This window comes from Amblyomma mixtum, chromosome 7, assembly GCF_055824585.1.
Source record: "Amblyomma mixtum isolate Tamu chromosome 7, ASM5582458v1, whole genome shotgun sequence".
In the NCBI taxonomy this organism is placed as follows: Eukaryota; Metazoa; Arthropoda; class Arachnida; order Ixodida; family Ixodidae; genus Amblyomma; species Amblyomma mixtum.
In genome coordinates, this window is record NC_143018.1 from 27,497,275 (window position 1) to 27,508,122 (window position 10,848).

General features: G+C 48.3%; 1 protein-coding gene across 1 annotated transcript; it reads right to left on the minus strand.

The window, feature by feature from the left end:
• Window positions 1-658: 658 nt before the first annotated feature.
• LOC149335425 (neprilysin-1-like) lies at window positions 659-8,381 on the minus strand. Its single transcript, XM_089553803.1, has 4 exons — window positions 6,595-8,381; window positions 5,026-5,306; window positions 4,251-4,408; window positions 659-1,024 (listed from the first exon to the last, which is right to left on the minus strand). The coding sequence occupies exons 1-4, from the start codon at window positions 8,379-8,381 to the stop codon at window positions 659-661; spliced, it is 2,592 nt and encodes an 863-aa protein (XP_089409929.1).
• Window positions 8,382-10,848: the final 2,467 nt, after the last annotated feature.

Consider the following 10,848-nt stretch of genomic DNA (forward strand, 5'->3'; position numbering starts at 1 on the left):
ACAGCTGCTCTTACAGCAACAGTGCAAACGTCCTCGCTTTTCACATGTTCTCTGCCTTGACCGCCGTGGTTCATTAATATCATTCACGGCGAACTTTTACTGCCCAGTGCCCTCGCATGACACCTGCCAGCATGATGAAGTTATTACTGCCTTGGGCATTGCAAGAACCATGAAATCAAAACACCCCAGCTGTGAGCTCCGGCGTTCCTTTTCTGCCTTGCATTTCCTTCCTTGAACATCAGCTCTCCATTTTTGACCACAAGAGAGTCGGTTTTTGCGCCTTCCGGAAAAAGACAGTAAGTTTTGCAACCCCAAAGGTTGAGATGGCACGCAGTGTTTTCACCAGACAGCTTAGAGATTCAACTGCCTCTCCCGTCTATAAGCACAGTGCACGGCGAGAGCATAGTCAGAAGCCGAGACTTCACCAGATGCAAAAAACACCAGATGCACCACTTCACCCAGTTCACCCAGTTCAAACACCAGTTCACCAGATGCAAAAAAAACACATGTAGTGCGCAGATTCATTTACGAAGGTATAACGCAGGTTCATGTAAAAACTACTTCTTGTATGCAGGCATATGCCACTTCATAGCTTTCTGGTCACGGCGCAAAAGGCCTTGCAGGAATAACAGGCGCTAGATGTCTTAACCCGGGCGGTTCACCAGAGCCTGCACTTGGCACCGGGGTTCATGTATGTGCCCCGGTTGCAGGAGAAGGTCTCGGCGAAGGTGTCGAAGTGGCGCAGCGGAATGTTGACCCTCAGTGAGGACGGGAGCGCTACGCGGTATCGCAGTCGACGTTTGTCCAGCGCCGTCAGACCCTGGCTGCTGACGGGGTCGCAGTGGCTGGCCGCGAAGTTGACGAAGAAGAGCATCTCGGGCGTCAGGTCTGGCAGGCCCGGGATGCGGAAATTGCGCTGCATCGAGTGCGGGGCCACCAGGGCGCGCATGTACGCCTCGAACGAGGGCTGCAGCGCCCCGATCTCGCCCATGAAGCTGCGCAGGAACGGAGCCATCGGAGACTCCTGCGCAGCCGACGGCAGAGACATCGCGTGAGATCTTAAGAGCGTCAGCTCTACTGGTCGCGTTTCGAGCCCCCGAGTTATGCTGATTCCACGGATAGGATCCAAGATGGCGGCCATTGTATTAGAGACGACACTGTATTAAAGCTTTAAGCTCTATTTCTCGCGTTTCGGGTCTCGGGGTGGTGCGTTATAACGCATTGGTTGCCATGGTGACGGAGGTGGTATTACATAATAGAATAAAGTAATAATTGGTGGATGCGTGATGCCTGAGCACCACACGTGAAAACTAATGTACATCGGTCTAGTATATATATATATATATATATATATATATATATATATATATATATATATATATAGCGAAGTATACGCTTCGTTAAAGGAAACTTATTCGACTCGACGTTTCGATCGGAAGACCGATCTTCTTCAGGAGTGATTTTACATTGCCAATGCATCCCCTTTTATAGGGGTGGGTACAGAACAGGTAAGTGGGAAACACAAAGCACATAGCAGAAAAATACACATAAAAAATTACACATAAAAATTATTAGAGGCAGTGCGACCCACACGAAAAAAAAAAAGAGTGTGTGAGGAACAGGGCGAAAATACAACGTCCAGATGCGGCCTCTGCTTTGTTAAGCAAAACAGGCTTGCTTATTGACAGGCGTGTCCAGCTCGGAGGTGCTCGACAGGTGCGTGGCCGTGCAGAAACTTTCGTAGAAAAATGTGGGAACTTTTTTCTTCTCCTGGCCGCGAGGGCAGGAAAAAAAAATTGAAAATAAAAATCTGACCCTTAACAGAGAGAAACTTCGGAAAAAAAAGTAAAACAGGGAAAAGAAAACCTTTGAAGCAGTGCTTTTTGCGGGACCCTTGTGCGGGACCCTTGCGCGGGACCACAAGGTAAGCAGACCCAGGGGGGGGGGGGGGGGAGAAGGCAAGGCACAAATGTGGCATGCAGAAAGGGGTATGACCTCAAACGACAGGGTCAGTGTTGCTTTGTTTAATTTCGTAGGCCTGTGACCTCGGAAGAGAGGTGAGGGTGCCGTAAGTTTCATTAATTCCATTTTGCACTGTGTTAAATTTAAAAATAAAATACGATGCTCGTTGCTCGCGCTCACGAGTGTTTTTGAAGCCACTCTGTAGTATTGTTACTTTAGTTTGTCAAACTCGTGGCCTTTCTCGCGGAGGTGTTTCGAAAGAGGTTTTGGCCTATGTATTGCATTCGACAGTTGTCACACTCGAGCATGTAAACCACGTTGCTGGAATCGCAATTTAGGTCTTCCCGGATAGAACGCTTGAAATTTGAATGGGTGCTTTTAGCCAGTGCCGTGGTTTCCATGTGTTTGCAGACTTGGCATCGGCTTTTTTCGCATGGTGTGCAACCCACAGCTCTCGGTTTATTGACTGTCGAATGGACAACATGGTTTTGCAGATTTTTTGGTCTTCTATATGTTACTTGGGGGACCGTTCTGAAAATTTATATATATATATATATATATATATATATATATATATATATATATATATATATATATATATATATATATATATATATATATATATATATATATATATATATATATATATATATATATATATATATATTACCCTGTCTGGTAGGCGTAAAAGCCCGGCCAGTGAGTTCGGACATTCGTGTAAAATTTTTGGGCCAACCGTTTGCAGCAGAATGTTTCGGATGGTGTCATACGATTCAGCGTTTCGGAAAGTATAAGCTTGCTAGTTAATTTAGAGCCCAGCTCACGGCAGGGATTCGAACCGGCGACCTATATTAGGTGTGTTAACGCTCAATATCCGATCACTGCTTCAACATTGGCTTTTTTTTTTTAATGAGATGACACTAGGACAGTCACTAAGGGGAAAACTGTCCAGCGTCGCGTCTGTATGAAGCCTGTACGCCTATACTTACCACACGTCCAACATTCTAGGAAAAAAATGTTGAAGATTAGAAAATTGTAAGGCACTGTTGTGGAAATGCTGAAGGTAACGGTCCACTCTTAAAAAAGTGTAGAAAAATCTTTCTTTTACAGTGTTTCCATCCCTCGCATCGAAAAGTTGAGACTGCCAACCAATGGGAATCGCTTTTCGCAATAGCAAAAACGTTAATAGAAAAAAATTAACGCAAGCCTGTGGACAGGAGATATGCGGATGTATTTATTTTTATAGTGAAATCTTGCAATAAATGAAAAAATTGCGTTCATGAACTGTTTCTCGTTCAAAAATGATTTTGTACAGAATTGTTAGGTATGACCGTGATTGGGGGAGTTCAGGGTGATTCCCCCTCCACTTATAGAAGAGAGGAGGGTGAGGCCGGACAAAGATGAATCGGCAAAAAAATAATTAAAGAAGCGATTACGTATTGCAATGGAATAGGAATAGAAACATATTTTGAATATACTCGGATTTGGTATAGTATTACAACTGTAATAGAATGCTCAGTGAAAAAGAATGGAATCATTATTGGAATAGAATGGCGAGCGAAAGAAAGGTACCGCATTTTCTCCGCATCAATCTAACTCATCGCCCCTAAATTTATTCCAGGGGTCCTAATACGAGAAACCGCGAATAAGGATGCTGGATGCTTCAGCAAGCCTGAATGGTGAAGTGCTTTCCACTGCAAGCTGTATGCGCATTTACATATTCAGCTCTCTTAAATTCGGGTCTGGCTTTTAAGGCTGGTACGTTATAAAAAACGATGGGGCCAGTAGACATATCGAAAGCCACCCAACCTGCCTCTATTGGCATTGGTTTAGAGGCCACACACCACACTAACAAAAATACAGGAAACAAAACACTGATAATGAATGGTGAAAGACAGTGAATGACCAAATAACAAGTCCGAAACAATTAATAGACATTACAAGGTAAACAACGGCACTACGATGCGAACATCAGCACAACGAAAAGCAAATATTAAAAGCCAACAAAGCACAAAAAAGCACATTCAAAAGTACAACAGGGAACAAATAAAAACAGGTGGTGTTCGTCAGCAAATAATTTCCTGCAACATAATTTGGTCAGATTTTGTGATTCCATTCTATTACTGTGTGCGGTAGAAAAGGCCAGGCGTAATGGTCGCAAGGTCCACAGAAGCGCCATGCGAACCCTACGCACACCGTTGACGCTTCTACGGGTTCAGCTACGCTTCTGAGGTTGAGCTACAATCACTCTGCGCAGTTTCCCTCGTGTTTCCACCATTCCTGCTCACCTGGAACGTGCCGAAGCGCTGGATGCTGTCCAGGTAGTTCTGCGTGAAGCACTTCTGCTGCTGCCGGTACCGCACCAGCGTCTCGCTGCTCCACCAGGTCTCGGGCATTCCGCGCACATTGATGGTGGACCCACGGACGTCGATGGCCTCGTACATGCCTGGTTCGTTTTTTACAAGGCAGAAACGTGAGGCAGGTTATAGTATAGTGGCAAGGAAACGAAAAGGAAGCACCATTTAATGGGAACACTGTTCATGAAGTTTTCACTGCAAGGTTACTGCCAACCGCTATTTAACGGTTTTTCCTTTAAAATGAACACAAGTGCACTTTGCACCGCTATAATCATGAATAGCTGCTACTGCTACGCCAATAACGGCAACGGGGAACCAGCATCTTCTTCATTAACATTGTTATGACTCTATGACTGGTTTAACAGGTCTCCTACTGACACCTGCACCCGTTACGAAGTACGTATTATCTGTCACCGCAACCGCGGTGGCTCAGTGGTTACGGCGCTCAGCTGCTGACCAGAAAGACTTGGGTTCGATACCGGCCGCAGACGGTCGAATTTCGATGAAGGCGAAATTCTAGAGGCCCGTGTGCTGTGCGATGTCAGTGCATGTTAAAGAACCCCAGGTGGTCGAAATTTCCGGAGCCCTTCACTACGGCGTCCTTCATAGCGTGAATTGTTTTGGGACGTTAAACTTCCATAAACCATCAATATTTTCATTCACAACTCGAAGCATGAGTAGACCGGTTCAGCGCTGCAATACGTGCCTTCCACGAGGTGGGGCACGATGTAGGGAATCAGGATGGCCGGGATGGCGGACTGGGCCACGCGTTGCTGGAGGGCGACCACGCCGAATGGGACGTGCAGCACGTTCTTGCCCGCGTTGTACTCGTAGCCCGGCCGCAGGCTGGACACGTGATAGCGGGCGTCGTAGTCCGCGTTGTCCTTGGAGAGCCAGTAGCGGAACATCGTCTCGTTGAGCAGCGCCGTGTAGTCGCGCAACGCAGAGGCCATGGTGAACGAGGCCTGGACATTGGTCTGGTAGTACCTGCTCGCCGGTGGAATTGAAAGCAGTGAGGGTTTGCATCCCGACGCAAGGAAACACGATGCTCAGGGCGAAAAACAAGAGATAATAACCCAAGTTATTAGTGAAGCGTTTTGTCTTTCTTGAGTCCGATTTGAATGCCCCCTGTCAGATGTGTGGCCACAAAGTACACCCCCCCCCCCTTCCTAGTTTTATTGTTTGAGATATCGTAAATATTGGTCCGAAACGCAAGGAGGCCTCATCGCTTCAATGACTACAAATCAGCACTGCGAATCTGGATAGGCGACAAGCACTGTAATTCTTGCAAGATCCTCTTGGGACATTCAGCTCAGCAGCCTCATAACTGGTCAGCTGACGTCGAGCAACGGCTAAAGAATCAAAGCCATCGTATCTTCGCGTGACAGAAAATCGCACATTAGTCTTTATCAGAAGCATGCAGCCATCGTGGTTTTATAGCGATCATAACGGCTTTTACTACTGCCACCATTGTCATAGCCAGAAGGTATAGCTTAGAAATCATCCTCCGCTGACTGAGCGGACGCGATATCGGAGGTGTTTTCAAGCGTAAACGAAGAAAATTGCCCGATAAGGTGCATTTGGGCAGCAACAGTGTATAGGGGCCATAGTGTTCTGCGGTCAGCTAGTTTTTCGGTCTTTATTTTCTCCCCCGGCTTAATACTTCTATCAGCCCACTTATTTAACGCTACGTATAACTGAATGTTTCCAGAAGCTACTGTCAATGATAGAGTAATATACTGTTCCATATTTTATTTCGAAAACGATAATCGAATCTTATGGTACGACTATTACTATGATCAACAGTAGCCTGATCTGGTAAAATGAATAAGAACTCTTCTTTGCAGGCCTAAGTCACCCACTGCTGTGGCAGATATGGCAGTGTTTCACTTTCAGTGTGACCCGCTGTCAGTCCAGTTAAATGTAGGTCACCTCTCTCGCGCTCTACACGTCTTGCCAAACCCAACTTCCTCCTCGGTGGCTCAGTGGCTATGGTGCTCGGCTGCTGGCCCGAAAGACGCGGGTTCGATCCCGGCCGCGGCGGTTGAATTTCTTTGGAGGAGGAATTCGAGGCCCGTGTACTGTGCGATGTCAGTGCACGTTAAAGAACCCCAGGTGGTCGAAATTTCCGGAGCCCTCCACTCCGGCGTCTCTCATAGCCTCAGTCGCTTTGGGACGTTAAACCCCATAAACCAAACCAAACCAACTTCCTCCTCTTATTTCAGCGAGGACGCTACCAAGACGCATGTTTGCTAATACACTGAGGAATTATTACCTGATCAAAGAGTCCATGTGCTCCTTGGCGCCCATGAAGTCCACCTCGAGGCTTTCAATCTTTTGGGTTGCGACGTCGGCTTCGGTCTGCGTCAGCCACGGAGCGCGAGCCACCGTCTGAGACACGACCCCCTTGACGCTGCTCACCAGTTTGTCTAGGTTGTGGTCGTAGGCGATCTGCTCCATGGTCGTCTTTCCCATCGCGGCCCGAGCTATCTTGCGGATTCCGTACGGAAACAGCCTCTCCGTTAGATGAATGCAAGCCTGCAGGCGGGCGTTGTATTTGGGAATGTGGTCGTCGTAGCTTAGCGGGATCAGGAATTCGGCCTGCTTAGGTAGCAGGGGCGACAGCAGCACGATGATGCGGAAACCTATGTAGTTCAGGAGCGTCGATAGAGCCGTAGACGTCAGTATGCCGGACAGCTTGTTGATGAACGCGGAATTGAGGACAATGACCTTATCGGATCCCGGTTGCAGGTACGTTAGGTAGGCGTCCCACTCCAGCTTGCCCGAACGTTTAAGGTTCACGATGGACACTGTCGAGTTCAGTATGGACACGAACCTTTTGGTCGGCATGGACGACTCGTCCAGCTTTCGTTCCAACTCGACGACGTCGTCAGCTATGTGGTCCGTCTCCGCTTTGCTTCCGAGCAGCGTGAAAGCGCGCTTGATGCAGTTCTTGTACTCTTGGAAGCCTTCATCCAGGAAGGTCATCTGGTGGCGAACCATGGTCAGCTTAGGCGCATCCAGGTGTAACATGTAGCCTTCATTCTCGAAGCGCTTCCGCAGGGTCACGTGGACAACAGCGAGTAGATTCAACGTCTTGTCGACAACCTTGAGCACGTCCTGGAACTTCGTCGACGGAGGATCAGTCGTGAACGGCCAGTTTGTGAGTGCGTACGAGTCGAACAGCTTCTTTACATCTTCCCAGTCTTGCTCGGATGTGCTAGCGTTGCGCGCCTGGATACAGTTCCTTAGCAGCAAGGAAGACTGGGTGATGAAGTTCAGAGAGGGTTGTTCCTTCACCTTCTGCTGGAGCAAGAACTTCGCAATGTCGAGAATAAGCAAACCGGGCCCGCTGACCACGTATGGTCTGCTTTGCACTTCGAGCTCCCCGTTGTACCACCGGTTCGAACACACGTACGCGTAGAAGTCCTCGCAAGGGCCAATTGACTGGTTGATCTTGTCGTAGATTAGCCGGCTTTGCCAAAGACAAGCATCTGTGCGGCACTCGTACGTGAAAGTCGACTTTTTCGTGGGCAGCGCCGTTTCAGCTGTCGTCGGAGGTTTTGCTTCTGTCACCACGTCTCCCAAGATGCTAAAGTTGGCCTTGAAATTTGGCTGAACCATGTCCAATGTGGTCACGTCTGGTTCATCGGCGAGCACTCGCCCCTGGATCCTACGTAGACCGTGCGAATGCCCAGAGTGGCCTGGGGTGAAGGCGAATTTCATGAGGACACCGAGAAACGCGCTGGCAACCATGACGGCAGCTATGATCATGTAAGCTTGGCTCTGCTGGTACGAGTCGCTGCCCCACTCCGTCTTCTCTTTCTCCTCATCGCCCAGCCTGTCCCCCAAGCCCAGGGAGTCGTCGTACACCTCTATGATCTCGTACTCCCCGGACGAGCTGCTGTCGTCCTCCTTGGACCGGCGCCGCGAGCGGTCGGAGGACGATTCATCCTCGAAGCTCACCGAGGTCGACCGCAACGGCACGTCCCTGTCGTCGGATCTGGAACGTCTCCGGTCGGAGGACGACCTGAGGGAGGACCGGCGTCCCTTGTCTCGCATGTTGAAACATGCCTCATGGACAGGCGTTCGTCATCCGCTGCTGAGGGAATCCCCGGCTAAGAAGGTCGGTGCCGCTCTGTGCGCCCATTTCGGGCACGGTGTTTTCGTTGATGATGATGATGTCCTCAGGCTGAATCCTCCTTCTTCTTCTTTATCACTGTCATATGTTGGCCGGAGTAGATGATGTCGATGTTAATCTGTAGCCGGCACCGGAATGTCAAATGTGGTGCGGACGAAGGCCCCGAAGGAATGGAGACGAGGCTCACCGGTCGAGTGGTAGACGAAAGACCCTTTATTAGACGAGGACACCAGTATTTATACCTTTTAGTTGCATTAAATTTATATAAGCCAATTGCAAAGTGCATACCTACAAAAACAAGACAATACAATCCACTAAACTGAAGCAGAACCGAAACCAGAACCACAAATGCGACATCAACATAGTTTCTAATATTACCTTGAAGGAAAACGCGCTGCGCTACACTTCATCCACCATGGAAGGGAGCAGGAATGCCGGGAAGACGAGGTTTCGTATCTGGCTTGGCTATTGTTGCGCATGAAGCATGGATTCAGCCGTAATAATAAGACTCTTCTCACGGCGAACCTCAAAGAAAGGCTGGGAAGTTTCTGTACCAGTCTAACACTTCTGTTAAATTTATTCCAGAAATGAAAAGAGCACAACAAAAGTAGTTTTAACTTACGCACAGAGGAGAGCACCTACACGCAAATGGCGATTCAGAAGGAGAATCCTCCTTTTCAAAAAGCCGAACGCTAGCGAAGCCAAACAAGAAATTGTCTTCCTGGCATTCTCCCGATGAATGAAGCGATCTGTAAAAAAAATTCGCATAGACGGTGGTACAAGCTTTTGATGCCAACATCTTCTTGAGAGGCATGAAAAGAAGCAAAGAAAAAAAAACTATGGTGGTCATGGTGACTTTTGTGAAGGCTGTTTCATATGTTCGTTTTTAAAGACCGGACCCGATAGTTATAAATTATGTAACTGGCTAGCATCACTGGAAGCCTGGTACATATTTGCAGCCCAGCGAGAAAGTTATATTGAAACCACCAAAACTGAAACTTCTGGTCCGGGCCTGGCTAGTATCGGACCAGGTAGCGTATTCGCCAACTGCAGCCTGTACAGCCACATGGCTTGAAACCACGGTGAATTGATCACGGTGACTGAAGATTGTCACAACAGCTTACCTAAAAGGGATAATAAATCCTCTTAAACGGCGTTATATGCCACTAAGCATAACGATTTGCGACCTAAAAGGGCAAAAATGGAAAAAAAAAATGAAATTAAAAAAACAATAAAATTACACTACAGAGAGCGGAGTCGAACGGCCGACCTTCCATACGCAACACGTGCCTCTAATCCACTGCGCCATAGCGGCGATGTCAAGCCGTCGTTCTGAATGAATATTTATAACCAGCCTTAATGTGGCTGCTACCTGCCGGTGGGCGGCGCTGTCATCGCTGGCTGTACCGGCTGCATTTGGCGAACACGCGACCAGGTAACTGACCATCTGGCCAGTGACCCGTGACTCAGTGTGCTTGACGCTCAATGCTGCGGCTCAATAAAGTTTCAGTCCCTCTGCGGTCTCGAATTTATACTCAACTAGCAGGGATGCAAGCCGCGGCTAACTGTTAATGGGCTCTTACGGGTTAAAGCCACGCTCTGGGTAGGGATACACACCATGATGGGAACGACCCGGTTCGCCTTGTGCAATGGCCCTTTCCGCTTGTTAGCGATAATGCAAAAGCGTCTGTTGAAAAAGTTTGCAGCCCACCGCGCCGTTTATTTCAATGGCGCGGTGGGCTGTAAACTTTTGCAACAGACGGCACTTAGGATGCATTGGAAGCGTCCTGGTATGTTATTTTAGTGAGATTTTGTGACGCCAAAGCACACTCGATTAATTTTTTTCCACCCTTGGCATTAGATAAGATTTCAGCACCAGCAAGAACGTAACTTGTATCTTATCTGCATTACAAAATGAAATGTCAGCAACAGCAGCAACAGAAGAGGTTTGTTCGTTTATTGGGGTCCCAAAGCAACTCAGGCTATGAAGGACGCCGTAGTGAAGGGCTCCGGAAATTTCGACCACCTGGGGTTCTTTAACGTGCACTGACATCGCACAGTACACAGGCCTCTGGAATTTCGCCTTCATCGAAATTCGGCCGCCGTGGCCCGGATCGAACCCGCGTCTTTCGGGTCAGCAGCCGAGCGCCGTAACCACTGAGCCACCACGGCGGGTTAGAAAAGACTTCTAGTACAAAAAGCCGAGAGTGTTCGTGAGGTCTCAAGGTTTTCACAAAGATGCACCCACTACGATGCTCAGAAAACCCTTCTTGAGTGTGTCGTGCTGATCGAACTGAATAACCAGGCTTGGTGTGCGGCCTTATCCTGGCGATCAGAGCAGACAACACATCCTCTCAACAGAACAGGATTTGGCAACCCTGGTGTAGC

Bases quoted from the DNA above. Each gene is read 5' to 3' on its own strand.
- LOC149335425 (XM_089553803.1), bottom strand. From the start codon at position 8,381: ATGCGAGACAAGGGACGCCGGTCCTCCCTCAGGTCGTCCTCCGACCGG. The intron at 5,307-6,594 runs GTAATAATTCCT...ACCGGCGAGCAG, and splicing joins CACATGGACTCTTTGATCAG to GTACTACCAGACCAATGTCC. The intron at 1,025-4,250 runs GTGAGCAGGAAT...TCGGCTGCGCAG, and splicing joins AGCGCTTCGGCACGTTCCAG to GAGTCTCCGATGGCTCCGTT.